This window comes from Adiantum capillus-veneris, chromosome 28, assembly GCF_014529385.1.
Source record: "Adiantum capillus-veneris isolate H3 chromosome 28, ASM1452938v2, whole genome shotgun sequence".
Taxonomy (NCBI): Eukaryota; Viridiplantae; Streptophyta; class Polypodiopsida; order Polypodiales; family Pteridaceae; genus Adiantum; species Adiantum capillus-veneris.
In genome coordinates this window covers 32,118,542-32,140,422 of record NC_140958.1, presented here as the reverse complement: position 1 = coordinate 32,140,422, position 21,881 = coordinate 32,118,542, and the positions used below count along the sequence as shown (strand labels likewise).

Sequence of the window (21,881 nt, the reverse complement as noted above, 5' to 3'; positions counted from 1 at the left end):
ATGGGATCCTAAACTGGTAGGTGTGAACTAAGCAGCTAGCTGGGATAACTACATCAAAAGTCACAAGAAATCTAGCATCCGTCGCTGGCGGATCTCATCAATCTCCTCCATGGACAGTAGTCTGACCGGGCGTCGTGCATGTCGGGCCAAAGTGATCCGAATCCTCCGATGTAGCCTCCGTCGATGCTGTGTAGTCCTCCACATTCGTGGGCGTCTGGATCTCTCCAGCTCAGTCGCTCGATCAATCAGTGTGCCTCTCGTGTGAGGCGACAAGATCTGTTGTGGTAGTAGCTCCTTTGGGTGTCCAGTGTCTGCTCTAAAGAAGTCTGTGATGTGTCTTTGAGACTGGCTAGCCTCTCCTCTCATCAGGCTCTCTCTGTGTCTGCGCAGCTCGAGCAGAAACAAACGCAGGCATCTCTAATCCTCGTACCTCATGACTCTGGAGAGTCGTCCAAAGCCCTCTCTGAACAAGCAGTGGAAGCGGCCTCGTATCTCGTAGTAGACGGGGCACTGGCATGTGTAGTGTAACTCTGTCTCAGGCTCCATGTCACACAGGGTGCATTCCAGGCCTCTGTTGGCACCCCGCTGTATCTCCGAGTCTCGATCCGCAGCTGGTGTGTGAAGATGTGCATATCTGGCCAATAGCACACCGTATCCCATGAGACAAGTGGGTGTCCATGTATCTGGGCCTCATCACAAAACCGTCTGTCGTAAGCTGGAGAAGATGCTCTTTGTAGAAAGCCTTCTTTGTGCCCAGCTCCTGTGCTGGCTGTACCCATGTCCTCCTGGAGTCTAGCTAAGTCAGCCTTCAGGTCATGGAGGATGAGCCTGGTGGTCTCGCACTGTGTGAGAGTCACAGAGAGTGCATCCAGTGAGTACTGGAAGGGGGGCAATCTATCTATACTGAACCCATGTGCCTGGAACCATGACATCATCTCCCCATACCAACATGTTGTGTCTCCCTGCCTGACTAACTATCGAGAGGACTCAAGTGCAAGGTGGGTGTATCTGTCTCTCGGGAATTCCCACAAGCGGTGTATGAAGGAAACAAATCTGGTGAGCACCTCAACTACTAGTGGGGGGGCAGCTAGCTCTGCTCAAATGCTTTGCGGAAGTCCACAAAGCTACAATAGATCCGTCTCCCATGGGATCTGCCCTCCTCGATGATGGCCCTGAGTGTCAAGATATGGTCAAGAGTAGAAAAACCTCTCCTAAACCCTGCCTGCCCTCCCTCTCTGCCCATCTACTCAGCTGCTGCTCGAGAATGGATGCGTACAACCGTGCCAATGTGTGTCCAATCATGATAGTGCGATAATTCCGAAGCTCCATAGGGTCTCCTGACTTGAAGATAGGTACGATTGTAGAAAGGCTCCAAGTATCAGGCAAGCCCTCACACATGGCACGGTTAAACATAACTGCTAGAAGCTCTGCTAGTAGATCTCTGGCATGCATGAAATGCTCAGCCACTAAGCCATCATGATCATATGCTCTCCCAGTCCTCATCCTGTCAATGGCCTTCTTCACCATCTCAGCAGTGAAAAAAGCACATGTGTGTGGGCATGGATCGGGGGGTCGGGAAAGGGCTGCTGTCTAGAAACTGTGTACAAAGATGATGCGTACTGACCCCAGGTCTCTGTAGAGGTAATGGCCGGGGGGGGGGCTGCTCATGAAAGAGCCGCCATGCCTCACGTGAGTCCTGACTCAAGAATAGCTGGTATAGAACCTGCTCTAGTCGAGCCAAAAATGCCCTCTTCTTCCGTTGCACTAGGCATCAGAAGTCAATCTATGACTATCTGTGAGTGTTGTCCCCCCAAAACACTTCCCTCTGAAGTCTAGCTCTAGTCTGGCGGCATTCCTCATCATACCAGCTGTTCTGAGGCATGCTCCCAGACCGACGTCTCTACTCAGGCTGTGCGTGCAGGTGTGCCTCTACTGCAGCATCGTGTAATGTTTGTGTCAGTATAATAGTAAGCTCCTCCAGAAGTCGCCCCGGCTCCTCAGTGGATAGGCGTCTGTAAATCCCGTCTATGTATATCGAGTCCGTATCCCGCGTGAAGGTGTAGCGAGTAGAGGCTGCTACCCGTGGAATGTGTGCTACATTAAACTGGAAAGAGATGGTCAACGACACAATAGCATGATCCACTGCCACCCCAACAGGTCTATAGGCCCAACTATGAGATTCTGTATACTAGATATGAGGCTCGGCTGTGCCATGACATAATCTACCGTGCTGGCTCTATGTCCGTGTGGAAAGCATGTGAAGCCTCCCGCAGCGGGAAACCTCTGTAGGCCATTCAAGATGGCCAATCCATGTGCAGTCCCCATGTCTATCAAGTGCCGTCCATACTCAGTATGTTCCCCATCCTGTGATATTCTGGATAGGCCCGTCTCTGCAATATCCAGCTCTCTCAACCATAGTTACCCGGAACGCGGAACGGGAACGGCGACGAGATCCCCGCGGAACAAGGGAACGGCTAGGGGTCCGGAATGGGAACGGCGCGGAACGGGAGGTATAAAAAACACCCAAATAGTGCATTTTTTATCTCCTTGTGTTCAAATACAAGGAGTATTAGAGTGCTTTGACTCTAATACTCACAAAAAACTCGTTTTGAAGACCATTCAACCTTGCTATGACTAGATGATGAGAGAGAGAGAGAGAGAGAGAGAGAGAGGGAGAGACTCGAGAGAGTGAGAGGGAGAGGTAGAGATTTGAGAGAGTGGGAGGGAGAGGAAGAGAGCTTGAAGGCTTGAAGCCTTGAGCCTTGAGAGAGTGAGTCTTGAGAGGAAGAGATCTTGAGAGTGTGAGAGGGAGAGAGCTTGAGCCTTGAGGATTAGCTTGTGGAGAGAAAGGGGGAGGGGGGTGCATTTTATGAGTCCTTGAGGCCTTGCACACTTCAAAAAGAAGCCCAAACATTTACTTCAATTTTTTCAATTTTTGCCAAATTTGTTTGTAGCCGTTGGCCGTTCCAGGGGCATTCCGAAACGTTTCTGGGGCGTTCCAGAACGGCCGTTCCGGTTTGCACTGGCCACCCGGAATGTCACACGTTCCGGGACATTTCGGAACGTTCGGGAAGGGAACTGCCCCCCCGGAACGCCAGAATGGGGGCTAGGGGGCGTTCCCCGGTAACTCTGCTCTCAGCATCTCCTCTGAAGTATCATAAAATACTGTCTGATGATGGGCAGTCCTAGCATTTAAGTCCCCTAGAATGATAATGTCGCCATCTCTAGAGAATTTCCATATGTCATCATCCAAAATAGAGAAGGGGGACTGTCCTCTGGGTGGTGCATGTACTGACGTACTCGGGGGGAAGTAGCAAATGGCAATGTAAAGATATCTGCCAGTCTTTGCTCTCAATCTCACCCACATGTACCTAGCTTGCTCATAGAGAGAGAGAGAGAGAGAGAGAGAGAGAGAGAGAGAGAGAGAGAAAGAACTAACACCATATGGGGTCCCAAACCCCCTCTAAGAGCCCCGCACTCTATTGCTAGAGTGGTATTTGCTTTAGATTGCACAAATGCTGATACAATGGATCTACATACTGAGATGTTGATGGGATCATGCACTAAATGCTTGGATTTGAGAGGCTAAGGGCTGAAATCTGAAAATGCTAGGGCTAATCTCACTTGGATCTACAATGGCACCAAAAGGCTATGGCCGAAAACTGGAAACGCTGACTGATCTGAGGGCCGAAATCTGCTAATGGCTGCTCTGCTCCAAAAACGCCAATGTTGATGGTTGATCTGCAAAACACTGATGTTGCGGATGATAGGGGCTGAGAACACAAGGCTAAAGAGGTGCTGATCTGCTGCTGAAAAACGGCAGTAAGCTGAGGGTGCTGATGGAGAAGAAAACGCTAGGGATGCTGAAGGGTGCTAGGGTGCTATGTGCCCCTGAAATACAATACAAAACTTATCAAAGGGGAGAGCCTCAAGCTCTCCTTTATACTGCAATTGGGGGTGGGTCGAGCAACAGTGTATTTTTTTTTGGCTAAATATCGCTAATTTGGCTAAAAGCACAATTTGAACCCTGGATCTTGGCTATAACTAGGAGTAAAATTTTATATATTATCGCCAAAAATATGAGCATTAGGTAAGATGTATAAACTTTTAGAGCCAATTTGTAATGTTTTATCTAGAGAACATATTGTAAATTAGAAAAAATATGCTAAGATTTAGAAAATTACCTCTTATAAATGAAAATCATACCACAACGTATTAATCATTTTGACTTAAATAGTGTTTGAGAAGCTAATTTTGTTTCTAATGCTATTATAAGCCTTGAAAAAAAATTGACAATTTTTCTCCAAAACTTTTAGTTTATCACCAAACAGTTGAGCAAAAATCTTAGGGTCTGTCCCAAAAAAAATACACTGTCGAGCAATAGCTGGGAAGACACCCCACGAAGTCACTTATTAGAGGGGCTGCATATGCACTAATACCTAGGCTATTCTAGAACTGATATCATACATGTGAACACTCCCTAGTGCCTACACTGAGCAAACACTGGCAGATCCTCCTATGCAATTAGAGGGTATGCAACTAATTAAAGTGCCTAGACATGCACATCCTGTGAACAAGCTCACAAAGGTTGCTAGAACACTTCCTAGGCTGTCCTAAACCCTAGAGGTAGGCATTACAGCTTGGTCCACATGCACGTAAAGTTAGATGTACAAGTGACAACAGATTCACAAAGGCCGGAGGACATGCAGGGTATGTGCAGGTAGGATGGAGAATGAGGACCGCTATGTATGTAGATGTCCAGCATATGAGAGCATACTGGGCCGATATGTGCCGTTTTCAAAGGACAACCCACCCTTAAGAATGCTATTGGAGTCAAGAGACCAAATACAACTAGGTCACTTCTTACCAAAGATTCAGAGACAAAGGGAGACTCTCCTCCAATCACCCACACCAACAAAGGGCGACCGTTGGATGGCGACAATCACAGCTCACTGACTTCTTTCATATATTCGCCTCAAATCCATCCATCACCACTCCAAGCAGGGTCACACTACAGCAAGCAGAGGTTGTTGGAGCCATAGACACCCCAGAGCACGTGAAACCGGCCCGTAGGGCGGTAGGCGTTGGCTTTCACCCAAAATTCTTTACTTTATACACACACACAGAGCACTTTGCAAAGAGAACCTGCGACGGGAGTTAACACTTGAATACACACACGGCTCGGATGCTAGAATGCTCCGAGCAGACGCCGACAACCCGTAGGCCCCAAAATTGGCGCCCCTTTCGGTATTTCTTTATTCTTTAGGAGGGTTAATTACAAGGTAAGGTCCTCAAAATCCTTCACGTGTATCCACCTAGATACCATTTGATTTGGCCAAATTTCGGCAGCATAACAACCCCAAAACTTGCGCGAAACCAATTCCCCTGCTGGAACTCGCTTGCACTGTCGTATACCCTCTGATTCCTGTCCAAAAACAGTAAATTCAGCACGCTGTATTTACTGGTTTTTGCCCTGTTTTCAGCCCCAAGCAGTCCCCTAACTGTCCTCTGCCAGTGGGGCACGATTCCCAATGATCCTGGCGTCCGTATGGCTGAAAAACAGTGAAATTACAGCGCATACACAGCGCTGATTTTGCACCTGTACGGTGAGGTTATGACCCTCACCAGTGCCTGCTTTGGAGCAGCAGCTAGCTACCCCTGTTCCTACTCAAGGAGGCTCTTGCCTCAGCACAAAAGCATGAACCCACACAACTGTACATCAGTCAAATGAGTAGCCCTCTTGTGGGGCATCACATAACTGCACGTAGGGGAGAGAGAGAGCAGTGTGTAGTGTGCAGGGCATCACTCCTAGCACCACACTGTACATGAGAGGGAAAGGAAGCACTCCATAGCTCTTAACCTGTGACAGGTTGCAAATGAGGCCTCTCCCAGCTTAAAAATCAGCGCCCATTTTTCTGCAAGAGGAAAGTTCACGAAAATGTAACACTTGGCGCATTTTCAAGCATTTTCCCGTTTCAGGTTCGCCGCTTAAAAATATCCCAACCGACGCGTCAGTTGACTTCGCGGCAGAGATATAAAATGTTCCCCTAGTCATACCGGAGGTAATGACGCGAACACATTTCACGGCCCAAAATAGCAGTTCCCTAAATTTTAGGAGATGCTTCCGTTGGGTTCCCACTGGTCTTCTGACCATCTATCCTCATTGGGACCGCATCCAAAAGTGCAATGTGGCCCAACTGTCGGATACTTTTTGTTGGTAGTCCCACCTTGACTTTACGCCTTAATTGAGTTCACTTCCTAGTATCCACCAACTTGCTAAGTGCGAGGGGGGGACCTATATGATCTTGCTCTGAGCCTAGACATCCTCTTACCATACGATTTCCAGTGCCGACCACTTCCCGTCTGCGTTTGAAGTGGTCGACCGTTTGCTACTTCAAAAAGAGGGTCTCAAAACAAATAAAATAAACCCCATTGGAAAGAAACCAACAACCAAGGTTAGCAGTTGCCACATCTCTGTGACATGGTTAATAACTGCCACGTCCTCGTGACATACCCCCCTCTTGAAATCGCAAACGTCCTCGATTGCATACAATAAATACACGCCACTGATGATCTTGTGCTATTAACACTCTTTTATCATCGCATGTATCCACAAGAGAGGTCGTAACATACATAGATACAAATGACTTAATTTTGCCTTCATACTTTTGCCATTTCCATCTATGGCACTGAATTCATATGTACATTTGATGTACTAGCTCTATTATTACCCCTCCTTTGGACACGTTGGGTTGGGGCATAAGTAGGCTGTAACCCAAAGGCTTCAAGGTAAAGCTGCAATACATTTGGTGACTCTGACAGTTCATGCTCTTCCATCCACTTTGCATCCATAGGCGGATAGTTCTTGAACTTCACCAAATAGCGTCTTGCAACTTGTCCTTTAACTTTTCTGTCCTTATGTGCCAAAACTTGCTCAGGTACCAGGATCTCATCAAGTTCCTCAACTTCTGGCTGATCCTCAACTGGCATATCTTCTGGCACATCACCCACGAAGGGTCTTAGAAGACTCACGTGAAACGCATTATGAATCTTCCACGCATCAGGCAATTTCAGCCTGTAAGCCACATCGCTGATCTTGTCAAGCACTTGAAAAGGCCCATAGTAACGCATGCTGAGCTTAGGAAACAGCCGTTCCTTGCCCTTCATCTTCTTTAACCTTGCCTTTTCGAACCTTAGCAGAACCCAATCACCAGGTGATAGTAGCAATTCACGACGGTGACGATCAGCACCCTTTTTCTGTTTTGCTTGAGTCTTCTCCAAGACAACTTTAATCTTCTTATACATCTCATCCATGTTCTCAACATATCGATCTGCCTCAAAGATCTTGTCCTTTGTGTGCAAAATGGGAGGAACCTTTTTGCCGCCTTCAACAATTTCAAACGGTGCTTTGCCCGTAGACGAATGCACCGTATTATTGTACGCATACTCAAGCATAGGCAAATACTGTTCCCACTTGCCCTTATTATCTGACACATAGCATTTCAGCAGATCTAAGAAAGTAGAATTGGCCTCTTCTGACTGTCCATCACTTTGTGGATGAAACGAAGACGAAAACTTGAGCGTAGTGCCCATGTTCTCAAACAATCCTCTCCAGAACAAACTGGTCATGCGAGGATCACGATCACTGATAATCGATTGTGGCATACCATGGTACTTAAACACATTGTACATGAACAAGCGTGCCATCTGATCAGATTTTATCTTCTTCCTGACAGGGATAAAATGGGCTTGCTTGTTGAACCTGCAGATAATGGTCCATATACCATCATTCCCTGTTGGCGTCCTTGGAAGATCAAAGATAAAGTCCATAGCAATGCTTTCCCATGCCTTATCCGGAATCGGGAGTGGTTGTAACAACCCTGGTGCCTTTTGCCTGTCAAACTTGACCTTTTCGCAAACTATGCATGCTCGCACAAAGGCATCCACATCTCTCCTCAAGGTAGGCCAATAGAAGAACGTCTCTACCGCTTTAACTGTTGCATCAATGCCACGATGCCCTGCATACGGTGGGACATGACTCTCTTCCATGACCTTATGTCGCAGTGGTCTAGTGACACAAAGTCTGCCATGCATCATCATAAAACCATCTCTGAGGAGGTAGTGCTCGTGATGTTGCCCCTCTTGTAACTGTTCAAAGATCCTTGCAAAATCTTCATCAGCAGTATACTGTTCCTTCATGTCATCTAACTCATGATGATAAGGAATTGACACAGCTGAAATTTGTGGCTTTCTTGATAACGCATCAGCCACAACATTCTTCTTGCCTTCCACATGCATAATCTGGAAGTGGAACATGGAAAGAATGCTTGCCCATCGCATATGCTTTTCGGATAACTTTGACTGTGTCAAGAAGTATCGCAAGGTCTGATGATCTGTTTGGACAACAAAATCAGCACCTAAGAGGTAGTGCTTCCAGCTAGAAAGCGCATGAATCACGGCCAAGAGCTCTTTCTCATAGACTTGCATAGTCCTCTCTGGCCCTTGCAAAATTCGGCTTTCATAGGCTACTACCCGTCCATCTTGCATTAGCACTCCTCCGATCCTACTGCCACACGCGTCACACTGGACCACAAATGACTTCCTGAGATCTGGCAAAACAATAACTGGATCTGAAGTCAACTTTTCCTTTAAGAGACTAAAAGCTGAAATCTCTTTTTGGGTCCATCTAAAAGTGACCTCTTTCTTTTGCAATGCGTGAAGAGGCGATGCTATCTCTGCAAAATTTTTGATAAACCTTCTATAGTAGGAACACAATCCCAAGAAGCTTCTGACATCGTGCACAGTCTTCAAGTCTGGCCATGTCTTGATAGCTTCGACCTTTGCGGGATCCATTCTAACACCATCCTTTGAGACTATGTGGCCCAGAAAGTGGATCTCTTCGAGGAAGAATTCACTTTTCTTAGGATTGACAAGTAACTTGTGACTGCGCAGCTCTTCGAACACAATGGTCAAGTGACGCCTATGCTCCTCTTCATTCTTCGAATACACAATCATGTCATCGAAGAATGTTCCAACAAACTGTTGATGCGAGCGGAAAATCCGGTCCATCATTCTGTTGAACGTGGCAGGAGCATTTGTTAGCCCAAACGGCATCACTAGAAACTCATAAAGACCAAATGTCGTTCTAAACGCAGTCTTGTGCACATCCTCTGGGCTTATACGAATCTAATGGTATCCACTCTTAAGGTCTATCCTGCTGAAAATTGCAGCACCCTCTAAACGATCGAGAATATCATCAATGCAAGGAATAGGAAACCTATTCTTGATGGTATTCTTATTCAACGCACGGTAATCAATACACATGCACCATGAGCCATCCTTCTTCTGCACTAGGAGCACTGGGGAGCAAAAGGGTGAAGAACTAGGCTGAATCAGCCCCTTCTCTAATAACTCCTCAACCTGGCCCATAATCTCTTTCTGTTGCGCCGCACTAACCCTGTAGGGAGGTCTATTTGGTGGGCTACACCCTGGCACCAAATCTATCCGATGGTCCTCACGTCTCTCTGGCGGCAATTGCGACGGTAATGAATCAGAAAAACAGTCACTATACTTTTGCAAAAATGCTGACCTTTCTTTATCTAACACAGATAAATTTGACTGATCACTATCTGAGACATCACGTGCAAAAATCAAGTACACAGAAAGATGATTCTTTATTACAGAAGTGATAGCAGAAGCAGATACAATAGGGACTGACTCTCCTTTAAGCTTTACATCCAAGATGTGAGTTTTGCCCCTATGCTGTACAGTGATCTTTTTGTTGTAGGCATCCAAGACTCCATGCACTCGGAACATCCACGGGATCCCCAACAAGACGTCACAACCTTTCAGCGGCATGATGTAAAACTCTTCAGTGTCCACATACGACTGGATATGCAGACGCAGTTTTCCAATGATGGGAGTAACACACTCTGAGTGGCCAGGACATGCCAACCCTGCCTCTGCTGTGTACCCCATCTCTTCAGCTCTGATGCCCAGCTTCATAGCTAACTCTGGTGAGATAAAGTTGGCTTTGGCACCTGGATCAAAGAAGATGAGTGTCGTCTGATCCCTAACTTTACCCCATGCCCTGCATAACTCACTGGCATCTGTGCTGGGCCTGTCACCCACCATGTCTGGCACTAAACCTGCCGTGGGTTTTGGCTTCTTGCCTTTCTGGTCTTCTTTATCCTCTGAGTCAGCTGGCCTTTTCCTTTGTGGACAATTGATAGAAATATGACCAGGCTGCTCGCATATAAAGCATTTGTTCTCAGCCATTAGGACCTTCTTTTCCTCGAGCGACTTGCGCACAAAAGGCTTCCTTTTCTGTTTCTTTGTCTGCGCTCCAGAAGTCCCAGCTGAATCCTTGTCTTTGGTGGCCTGTTCTGACCCCTGTGACGCATCAGGAGCCGTTTTCACAAAGGGCTTCTTCGCTGAATTTTTCTTTTGCTGCCCTCCTTTATCACTGCTCGGAAATCCACTGTCCTCTCCTTTCAACAGGGCAAGACCAGTGTTCGCAACTTCCATAAGCTGAGTAAGGGTAGCCACTCTATTCTTTGTACAGTAATCGCGAAGCCCTTTAGGCAGCCCACAACAATACTTCTCTATCTGCTCTGTCAGTGGCACAAATCTGTAGGAGGTCACTAAGAGTAACGCTTTACAAAACCTCCTATTGTACTCCAGCAAGCTCTTGCACGAAGCTGAAGTAAGCTGGTGCCAATCTGTCAGGACATCGGCTTCAAATTCATTTGATAGCCAAGCAGATGCAAACATTTGCTTGAAGTAAACCCAAGTGGCGGGTGCCTGTCCTTGCATTAACAATGTCGTCCACCATGTAAGCGCATTGTCCTTTAAGAAAGTGGCAGCTTTCCTGACCTTCGAGGCCTCTGTAAAATTCCCTCCCGCATAAGTTGTATCAAACTGCTGGAGGAAAGTGAGTGCCTTTGTCTTGTCCTCGAAACCACTGAAGGTACTGAACTTTACTGCTGCACCACCCTCTTTGTAAGCCTTCGGATTCTCTAGTGCCCCCAAGTTGTCATACGGGATTGTCTGCAACATGGGCACTGTACTAGGCATGATCGGCACGCCTTGGCCATTCACATTTTGCGTCAGAGGTGCGATATCTGGCTGCTGTCCAGAAAAACCAGCCATGCCAAAATGAGCCTGTGGCACCCCAAACTGGCCCTGGTTGTCGTGGAAACCTTGCTGCATGCCGATAGTACCATACATGGGGTTTGGCATGATGCCTTGCATACCCCCGAACACTGTTCCTGGCATGTACGGCTGACTTCCAGACGCATAACCAGCCATACTTTGGAACACTGATCCACCCCCGAAATACCCAGGATGTACCGTGGGTGGTGGAAAAACTGAGTGCATAGCCTGGTATCCAGCTCCCTGTCCATTCAAGATAGCATGCTGGCTCTGAAAGGTGGCGGGCTGAACTGGCATAACCTGTGGAATAGGCGTTCTAGCCACCTGTTCAAGCACGGGAGGAACTTGCTTTGGAGCCCCCGACTCCGCAACATGCGAGTGTTCCCTTTCCTCCTGCGCCTCATGAAGTACCTGGGCTTGAGCTTCAACAAGCTCCGTACGCGGCGTAGGTTGCCTATTTTGATGTTGCACCGGTGGCGCTTGCAAGAATTCCATAAACCTCGGATTCTGCACCAGCTGCGAAAAGACATTCACCACGGCAACTAACTGAGTCTTAAACGCATCATCCTCAAGTTGCCCTGTCATAAAGCCCTGTACTACTGGAGGGACATTCACGTTGACAGGAGGTACAGACTGACGTGGCCCTGAGCTCTCGCCAATCTCAAAAACCATAGGAATCTCCTGCCTATCCTTTGGAGAGGAACCCTCTTCCATAATTCCCTTCCCCTTGTCGGCCATAGTGTAACCCCCGTGTTCTTGCACTGTGTGTCTTTACCCTGAACAATCCAGGCTCACTCTTTGAGGAAAAAGTGATTGATGTCCCGGCAATGGAACCATGAAACCGGCCCGTAGGGCGGTAGGCGTTGGCTTTCACTCGAAATTCTTTACTTTATACACACACAGAGAGCACTTTGCAAAGAGAACCTGCGACGGGAGTTAACACTTGAATACACACACGGCTCGGATGCTAGAATGCTCCGAGCAGACGCCGACAACCCGTAGGCCCCAAAATTGGCGCCCCTTTCGGTATTTCTTTATTCTTTAGGAGGGTAAATTACAAGGTAAGGTCCTCAAAATCCTTCACGTGTATCCACCTAGATACCATTTGATTTGGCCAAATTTCGGCAACATAACAACCCCAAAACTTGCGCGAAACCAATTCCCCTGCTGGAACTCGCTTGCACTGTCGTATACCCTCTGATTCCTGTCCAAAAACAGTAAATTCAGCACGCTGTATTTACTGGTTTTTGCCCTGTTTTCAGCCCCAAGCAGTCCCCTAACTGTCCTCTGCCAGTGGGGCACGATTCCCAATGATCCTGGCGTCCGTATGGCTGAAAAACAGTGAAATTACAGCGCATACACAGCGCTGATTTTGCACCTGTACGGTGAGGTTATGACCCTCACCAGTGCCTGCTTTGGAGCAGCAGCTAGCTACCCCTGTTCCTACTCAAGGAGGCTCTTGCCTCAGCACAAAAGCATGAACCCACACAACTGTACATCAGTCAAATGAGTAGCCCTCTTGTGGGGCATCACATAACTGCACGTAGGGGAGAGAGAGAGCAGTGTGTAGTGTGCAGGGCATCACTCCTAGCACCACACTGTACATGAGAGGGAAAGGAAGCACTCCATAGCTCTTAACCTGTGACAGGTTGCAAATGAGACCTCTCCCAGCTTAAAAATCAGCGCCCATTTTTCTGCAAGAGGAAAGTTCACGAAAATGTAACACTTGGCGCATTTTCAAGCATTTTCCCGTTTCAGGTTCGCCGCTTAAAAATATCCCAACCGACGCGTCAGTTGACTTCGCGGCAGAGATATAAAATGTTCCCCTAGTCATACCGGAGGTAATGACGCGAACACATTTCACGGCCCAAAATAGCAGTTCCCTAAATTTTAGGAGATGCTTCCGTTGGGTTCCCACTGGTCTTCTGACCATCTATCCTCATTGGGACCGCATCCAAAAGTGCAATGTGGCCCAACTGTCGGATACTTTTTGTTGGTAGTCCCACCTTGACTTTACGCCTTAATTGAGTTCACTTCCTAGTATCCACCAACTTGCTAAGTGCGACGGGGGGACCTATATGATCTTGCTCTGAGCCTAGACATCCTCTTACCATACGAATTCCAGTGCCGACCACTTCCCGTCTGCGGGTGAATCTACCGTTCACATTGGCCATACAATGTGCGACCGTTTGCTACTTCAAAAAGAGGGTCTCAAAACAAATAAAATAAACCCCATTGGAAAGAAACCAACAACCAAGGTTAGCAGTTGCCACATCTCTGTGACATGGTTAATAACTGCCACGTCCTCGTGACAGCACGAGGATACCATACCCACAGGATATGCCATAGGGCTATCCGGGAGATCCAACAACATGAGCGGAACAGACAGAGGAGATAGAGCGGGCCTTCTCAGACCCTTGTGCTATGTTGCGGGACTCTTGAGTCTTCATGCCTATGCATGCCATACTACACCCCGAGTTTGGTGCTGGATGGAGCTAGCTAGCCCTTTGCATATCATGGTTGTACTCCCCTATGTATCTAGTTCCACATCCATTAGAATTACAGCTTCATCCCCCTCATCCCTCATATACATATATACACACCCCCATGTCGTTTTATTTTGTTTTGTAGCAGATTTATTTTCAGCACTTTAGTACTATTTGTTGGCTACGCAGAGGACACGCACATGTACACCACTCAGTCTCTTGGCCTCTAGCAGAGGGTAATTACTACTAAAGCTTTCTTTCTTTCTTTCTCACTGATACCGGCGTCTCGAAACACTCTCTCCTTAAATGTACATCACGCTTGGCCCAAAACAGCCCTGGCTCAATGTAAAGACTCCAGTAAACAGTCATGATTTCACCACCAACCCCTGCAGTAGTTTTTCATAGCCTAGAACAATCGCATCCCTCTTTCACTTCGACATAGAAACTCTTGAATAGGCTTCCAAAAATATGACTAGCCCCTTAGCTGCAACACTTCAATCTTTCTACTTAGTGATTCCAAGCAACCCCTCTAGCAGTTGCCGAGTGCTTTGGCCAAAATTCAGCCCCCACATACAGCCAACCATCTCCACAAACCCTCTTACAGCCCTGCATCAATTAAAAAACAAGCAACCTGCTTTACTCTCTACCTTAGCCCTCTACATGGAGGATAGCCTCACCCGTCTCTCCTTTTCTCAACAAGTTCCCATTGTTGCGACCATGCAAAGAGGAAAAACTGCATACCTTCAACCGCAATCTTCCCCTGTGGTTTGCAGATCTGTAATCCTTCAGGAACTCCCAAAGATGCTCAAAGCATTTGGTTGCTCTATTTGACTCTGTCAAGTGTAGATCTTTAATCCTGGCCTTTTCTTCTGGAATCTTCTTCTACATGCAATTGGTTCTAGTCTAAACCCACAGTGAAAGTCTGTTTACTACAGGTTGAATGTTCAGTCTGCTTGATAGGCAGCAAACGCTTTGGCTCTGTAACCAGCTGGCACAACTAGACAGGCGGTGAACAACTGAGCTTGGTTCACAAAGAGCTTGAAACAGCAGAACTGAAAATAACCTTCAAGAGACACAAAACCTGCACAAGGAGGGGCAGTTCTCCTTTGAAGAATATTGGTTCCTAACTTAGGCACCCCTGGCAAGATTTGTTTGTGTGATGATAACAGGGCACTCGCGTACTGGTTACAAAATAGGTGAGTGTGTGAGATCTCTCACACAAGGCTTAAGATACAACCTGTATGTGTTACTAAGCGGCTTACATGCGGGATGAAAAGCGAGCTTATCTACTGGCCACAGTACAGAGCTCTTAACTACAATACTTAGCTTTTCTAAAAGCTCTCTCCGACCTCCTGGTTCCGATTCCATAAATCATACCACCTGGCTGCCACATCATCAGCTGTCACGTCAACAATTGTCACATCTTAGGCCACCCATCAGCACTTTGCCTCGCCAACACTTAGTGCCATCTCAAGGTACACAGATACAGCTCACTGACTTCTTCCAGCCAAGGAAGACCAAACGCTTGCCTCAAGGTTGTCATACCACATGCAGTAGCACTTAAGAGGAGATAAAATCCTGGAGGGACCAAAGGCCCCAGGCAACAAAACCTCACAATCCTGAGACATCAGCTTCTCACAGACACCAAGGCCATCTAAAGAGTACTTCACTAGGATCCCAAATGTGTGAGATTCTCCACCCACTCATCATCACAATACTAGAATCACATTGAACATGTTGAGCTTCACCACATATAGATTTGCATTGAACCACAATGTGAAGCTCCACACCAAGAACAACACCCCCCCCCCCCCCCCCCCCCAAAAAAATCAAGAAAACCATCACTAACCCATTTACGTGCCCAGCACATCCACTTTTACTATCGTTATTATCATGTTTGTACTCTCACAATGTTGCAAGGGCATAGACACTTATGCGTGACTTGTCTACAGGCAAGTCTTTTAAGGCCTCCATTCAAACATATTATAAACTTCATTTCTTGTACAAACCAGCACATCTCCACCATATGTACAGGATGGTGTTAAGCATCATTATAACCTTCTAGTCTTAAATGAAGCTTCAAGGTTGAACCTTTGCACATTATTAATACCATGATCATGTGTTCCTGTGATTTAAATTGAACTGAGAATCTTTGCTAATAGCTCAGACATCAAGATAAAAGACCTTCATTAATGTAGCTCAGCGGTTATCTAGTCCCCCATGGATCACAATCTTTCTACATAAAAACATGCCTATGACTCCCTACCCATGAAGGATTCAGAGCCTCACTTGGTGGTGGTGCTACGAAGTTGCTGTCTCTCAGCATCTAGTGAACGGAGTGCATCACCAGCTTGTGCTCGTACCCGTTCCAGATCATGTTGCAAGGAAGTGCACTTTGATAACGCCTGAGCAGCCTTTTCAGATGTAGTAGCTAGCTGCACTTCAACATCTTCCTTCTCCTGCAACCAAAGCATGAATATACGAATACGTAAGCTCCTTCTTTTGGCAATTAGAATATGCATCACACAAGAACGAAAAAACATAAGAAGGATGAGTGCACGTAAAGAGGTTAAATTTCTTTTCAATTGTGCAGGTATACACAGCGGTGCACACACACTCTTAATGTTGGAGCTTAGATGACCACAATTTCCCAAATTGAAGATGGAAGGAAAAAGAGAAAGAAACCTATTTGTGTAAACCCTCTCTCTCTCTCTCTCTCTCTCTCTCTCTCTCTCTCTCTCTCTCTTTTTGGAAAAATCAGGGCTGTATATTACTGAGTACAATATAATCCCCAGCGGATGCCAAAATAGCCTATCACGTGGGGTGTACAAGCTGAATGTAAGGGTGAGAGCCACTATAGTGACAACTCAACTAGAACAATCTCATGGTGGTCTGTGTGATGAGTGGAGGAGAAACCACCGAGGGGGGGCATAATGCCATGTAATCTAGCCACCTGTAAGTGTGAAGAAGAGTGGAGATCGGGCCCAACGCCGAAGGAAGGCAAATCGACGAGCCTCGGCTGCTCGAGATGTATCTGAGGAAGAATATACCTTCATAAGTTCAGAATAGTCTGAACTCACGAATTATAAGAGGGAATAAAGCACTCATAAAACTATAAAAGCAAGGGACACACGAAAAGAAAAGAAAAACAAAAACAAACAAACTAACTAACTAAATCACTTTGATTGCTTCGAAACAAAACTAGATAAAACAAAACATTATTAACTTAAAAATGTTTTCAAAAAAGGTATGTGTAAAATAAGTTGACGCAACTTACTTGGCTTAAAACATGTACTCAACTTTAAGCCAAAAAAAAAAAAGGATAAGACATCTTAAAAACTTGATCCTCGAAATCAAACTTCACACAACAACCTATAATGGAACACGTTCTTAAGTCCTCAGGTAAGCTAAATATGAAATCGAAAAATGAATACTACTACAAACCTACGAAGAGCAAAGAACCAAACTTGACAATATGTGATCTCAACTTCACTGCTTGTCCAAACAGGAAGAATAAGATTATCACCTTTATCATGCATAGCTTGGACAACAGCTATGACATCCCTACTCACGTCGTCAATGCCCAAGAGTAGGTGCAGGTTTATATAGAGGTCATTCATGCTTTGAACGTACTCTACAAAACCAACGAGCTGAGTTTCTATCACCCTCCGGAGGTGATGGGCATACTCAACCATGATAAAGACTAGCAATTGTCAAGCTATAGTGAAAATACTAGAAACGCTAAAGATCAAAACAACAACATAAGGTGTTATTAAGTCAAACAATAAGTCGGCTTTTTAGCTCTCCACTTCTATTGAATTTACTACTGATTATCTTGAACATTCCAAAGGAAGAAACACTAAAAATAAACTTACTACGATGCAAAAATGAACGAACTTTTTTCATGATTCTTTTGAATGAGAATCCTTTTTCAACTAGTAAAGAAATAAGATGGCAAGATTGAACAACAAAAGTAGATTTACTAGAACAAAGACGAGAAAATCTAAATAGTTGAGAGCAAATGACACCGTACTTAGCTAAAAGAGAAATGTTCGAAGAAATGTGAGGCATGCGGATGATTTTTAGATTGGCATATTCTGGTTCAAGGCGCTTATCATAGATATCTACTTCTAATCCCAAGGGAGTCTGAAAAATCTTAAGGTCTAAAAAGGCACAACAATCACTATTTGTGGTACAGTTAAGTTCACAAAACTCCTTGGGATAAATCCCTCCGCCTACAGAACTCGAATTCAAGTACATAAAATCTTGAAAAGAAGGAACGTCAGCGACAAAAAGATCATCTACAAAGCGTCTTACATTGCATAACTTGTGCAAAAATATTGGGCAAGTGTTAGCAAGGACAAGACGCTCCATAAAATCAAACTCATAAGTAAAAAGATAGAAATTAGCAAGAAAAACAGCACAATTGGTACCCATAGGGATACCAATTGTTTGCTTGAAAAGAGAGTCGCCGATGGTTATATATAAATTGTCCAAAAGAAAATCTAACCAAGATATGATGTCAATGTCATCTACAATCCTGGTGAATCTCTTTCTTCCTTTGTCTACATCTACATTCTTATTTTTCAGCCATAAGAAGTCAAAGTTCAAGGCTGACTTTTCTACTAGCAATGCCTTGTACCTATCCTTCTCAAGCTTCAATGCAAAAACTTTTGAAATAAGAGACTTGACTCTAAATTTAAGGTCCTCCAAATTTAGCTTCGTGTATAGCGTTGTAAAGTCAAAAGTTTGGAGACATAAAGGAGAAGATTTCTCCTTAAGGCTTCTTGAAGAGTTCAAAAACTTTAAAACAGGAATCACACCTGCTGAATCATTTAAAATCCAACTTGAATCGGTAGGTACGTCTGCTTCCTTTAGCATATTATTCCACAATTCATTTACGCTATGTAAAATGGCTTTGAAACAATAACTAAGCCATTTGGAAACCTCGGTCAAAGAGGTGTTACAAGAAGCAGCTATAAATCTAGGCTTTATAGGGTTCTTGTGGAACTTCCAAACGGTATATAAAAAAGGTAATTTAGGCTGTCACTTAAAACCAAAAGACTTACAAAAGTCTTCATGTTTCAAGATAACCTCTTGCATTGAAAGATCACAATCACTGTAAGTCTGAGAATTTACTTCACCTAACAAGCATTCTAAATAGAACTTTTTGCACGTAACAACAAAGTTATTAGAGCACTTATCTACATAAGAGATTACAAAATCACGATGAAACTTCCTAAGAGCATCACGATCAGAAGAAGATAAGCTATTCCTTCCTGAAGAAACGTTCCGAGAGCAAGATGCTAATTTCAAAGAAGCTTTCTTGAGGATTACAGACTTCCAATGGGTAAAAATACCTTGAACTCCTAAAGACTCCTCAAACTTTACTACGAAACTAGAAATTCCTTTTTCTATGGCTTTGAGAAGGCAAGAGTCGTTTGAGGAAGGGAGCCTATATTTAGTACCTCTTGAGAAAAGGTCTTTCAAAGAATCCGAAGGAAGGATAGAACAATCGGCAGTAACTACATGACCCAAAGCTCCATTTACGTAAGAAGAAAAGGCAGTTTTACTACAAGGGCAATCAATAGTTGAGATTGCAAGCCTCTCTTGCTTTTTAAGATTACGTCCTATGTCACTATAGTTGAAAGCTTTTTGTCCTAATGTTTTCACATATTTGAAAGCTACGACAGGATGGTTCCATACCTTTCTCACACAAGGAGGGAGAGCATCCAAAGCTTCTTGAGATCTCAAAATAGAGCTTAATCCAATCTTGTCTAAGTCAGGGGAGGTAAAGATAGTTATCAACAAATCTTTCTTTCCAACCAAGGGATTTTTCAGACTAGGACATTTGGACTTCAGAAATTTGCCTAACAGTACTCGAAGTTGAGTACTGTGAGACTCTCTTAGCTCCAAATCTTCATAAGAGTAGTTCTCAAGGGTATACAAGAGCTTAAATAGGATCCTTATATTATACCTTTCAAATATTTTATAAGAAAAAGAACCCAATTCCATGGCACTAGATAAGTGAATCAATCTCCGTTTGAAATCTCTATAAGCAAAAATTCTATGGTTAGAAGGGTCATCACTCTCAATTCTAGAGATTGAAGCCCTAGGGAGACCTTGTACTCTACTAGAAATAGTGTTGTGCAAAACAACTGGATTGATTTCAGGGATAGAAGGCGGATCTGAACGAGAACCTTTAGGAATCCAAATTCTTTTAAACTGACTTGAAGGGAGAACTAACTCGGGTTTGGGATGCCTTCGCCAAAGCATAGGTTTCTTGTGGTAAATTGTCTTATTTTTACGTAAAGAAGACTTTCCTTCCAAATTGAAACCTTTAGGGAAAAAAGTATACAAAGTTCTCATCCAAAACAACTCTCGAGGCCACGCTGATTTATAGAACTCTTTAGAGTTTCTAAAATTACCTTCTATGTGCTCAATGGGAAAACAACGGAAAGACTCAAACCCATGTTTTGCTATTGCCGCATACAAGGGTTTCACACTTTCACGTACGGTGCTCTTACTTTGAACTTTTCTCGCTTCTCTTACATGTTCCTGAAAACGAACAAAAGCTGTTCGAAAGGTTTGGCCAACATACATCATAGAACTATCGTGAATATTATAAATAACATAAATAACTTGAGAGGTATGAACCGGACTTAGAGGACGATCTACCGCAAGATGTTTTTTCCTTAAACGCCTCAAACGATTGAGGGCTTTTATGGAAGAACTTGTGTAATGAGTACTAACTAAGACATTCTTAAAAGAAGCCCAACGAATAGGACCATCACCAAAAACATGCAAATTCTTCAAATTAGACTTAGCTAAAAACTTAAATCTTTCTTGATACAGACTATGACTACTTCTAGCTACTGAAAAGAAAGAAGGGTCGAAAAGACGTACCTGAGAGTCATCAACATTGCTGGTTGAAGCTGAAAAGTGTTTTTCATTTTTGTAGTAAGGTCAGTGTTTCAGATCAACGCCCGCCTCAAGGCTAAAGATCCTAAGGCTAGATTGGTGCTAGCCACACCCCTCATTTGTATAGCAGGGTTGCTGCCAAGCAGTGAGGTCCTTAAATAAGGCTGCTTGCTACACTCAAAAGATCATCGACAATAGCGTGCAATCGAGTGCCCGCGATCCCTTGCTAGAATCACTACTCAACCTCTCCTCTCACAAGAGATATTCATGAAACCGCACAAGAAACCCTTGATCCAAAGGACCCAAATTAAGAAGTTATTTTTATTTTTTAAGAGATTTAAGAGAAAAACATTATTTATTAAAAACATGCAATCTACAAAGTTAGATTTATAACTTTCTCACTACAACAACCAAACACACACACACACAATCAAAAGCAAAAAACAACAAATAGATAAATCAAGACAAATTAAGAAATAAAAGACATAACAATCAAACAAACCAAAATCAAGACGAAAAGAAACTCTACACAATAAATTAGGATACAACCAAAATTACAAAAAGACCCATTACTTATTATTATTTTTATTTATTTTTTTACAAGTTTATTTAAACCAAGGAATAAAAGTAATACACACATAAAATTACATCGACACACACATGAGTATAAGATCGGTAGCTGTTGGGGTATGCACACCCTCCCAATATATCTTCATGAAGCTCAACAGCTGGTCACCACTCGGACGAAAATCAAAAAGATTTGCATGTCCGCTAGATGATTGAAAAATATACCTTCATAAGTTCAGAATAGTCTGAACTCACGAATTATAAGAGGGAATGAAGCACTCATAAAACTATAAAAGCAAGGGACACACGAAAAGAAAAGAAAAACAAAAACAAACAAACTAACTAACTAAATCACTTTGATTGCTTCGAAACAAAACTAGATAAAACAAAACATTATTAACTTAAAAATGTTTTCAAAAAAGGTATGTGTAAAATAAGTTGACGCAACTTACTTGGCTTAAAACATGTACTCAACTTTAAGCCAAAAAAAAAAAAAGGATAAGACATCTTAAAAACTTGATCCTCGAAATCAAACTTCACACAACAACCTATAACGGAACACATTCTTAAGTCCTCAGGTAAGCTAAATATGAAATCGAAAAATGAATACTACTACAAACCTACGAAGAGCAAAGAACCAAACTTGACAATATGTGATCTCAACTTCACTGCTTGTCCAAACAGGAAGAATAAGATTATCACCTTTATCATGCATAGCTTGGACAACAGCTATGACATCCCTACTCACGTCGT

The 21,881-nt window shown here is 44.2% G+C and overlaps 1 protein-coding gene across 4 annotated transcripts in view; it reads right to left on the bottom strand.

The window, feature by feature from the left end:
• ATGRIP (Golgi-localized GRIP domain-containing protein) overlaps nucleotides 1–21,881 on the bottom strand; it is a 172,719-nt gene that overhangs the window by 97,116 nt on the left and 53,722 nt on the right. For all 4 annotated transcript variants that reach the window (XR_015187007.1, XM_086504852.1, XM_086504854.1 and 1 more), the window contains one exon: nucleotides 15,930–16,099. Coding sequence is in view for 3 of the 4 variants with exons in the window: in XM_086504852.1 (XP_086360978.1) it covers nucleotides 15,930–16,099 (170 nt within the window). In the remaining variant the exon portion in view is untranslated. The remainder of the gene's footprint in view (nucleotides 1–15,929; nucleotides 16,100–21,881) is intronic.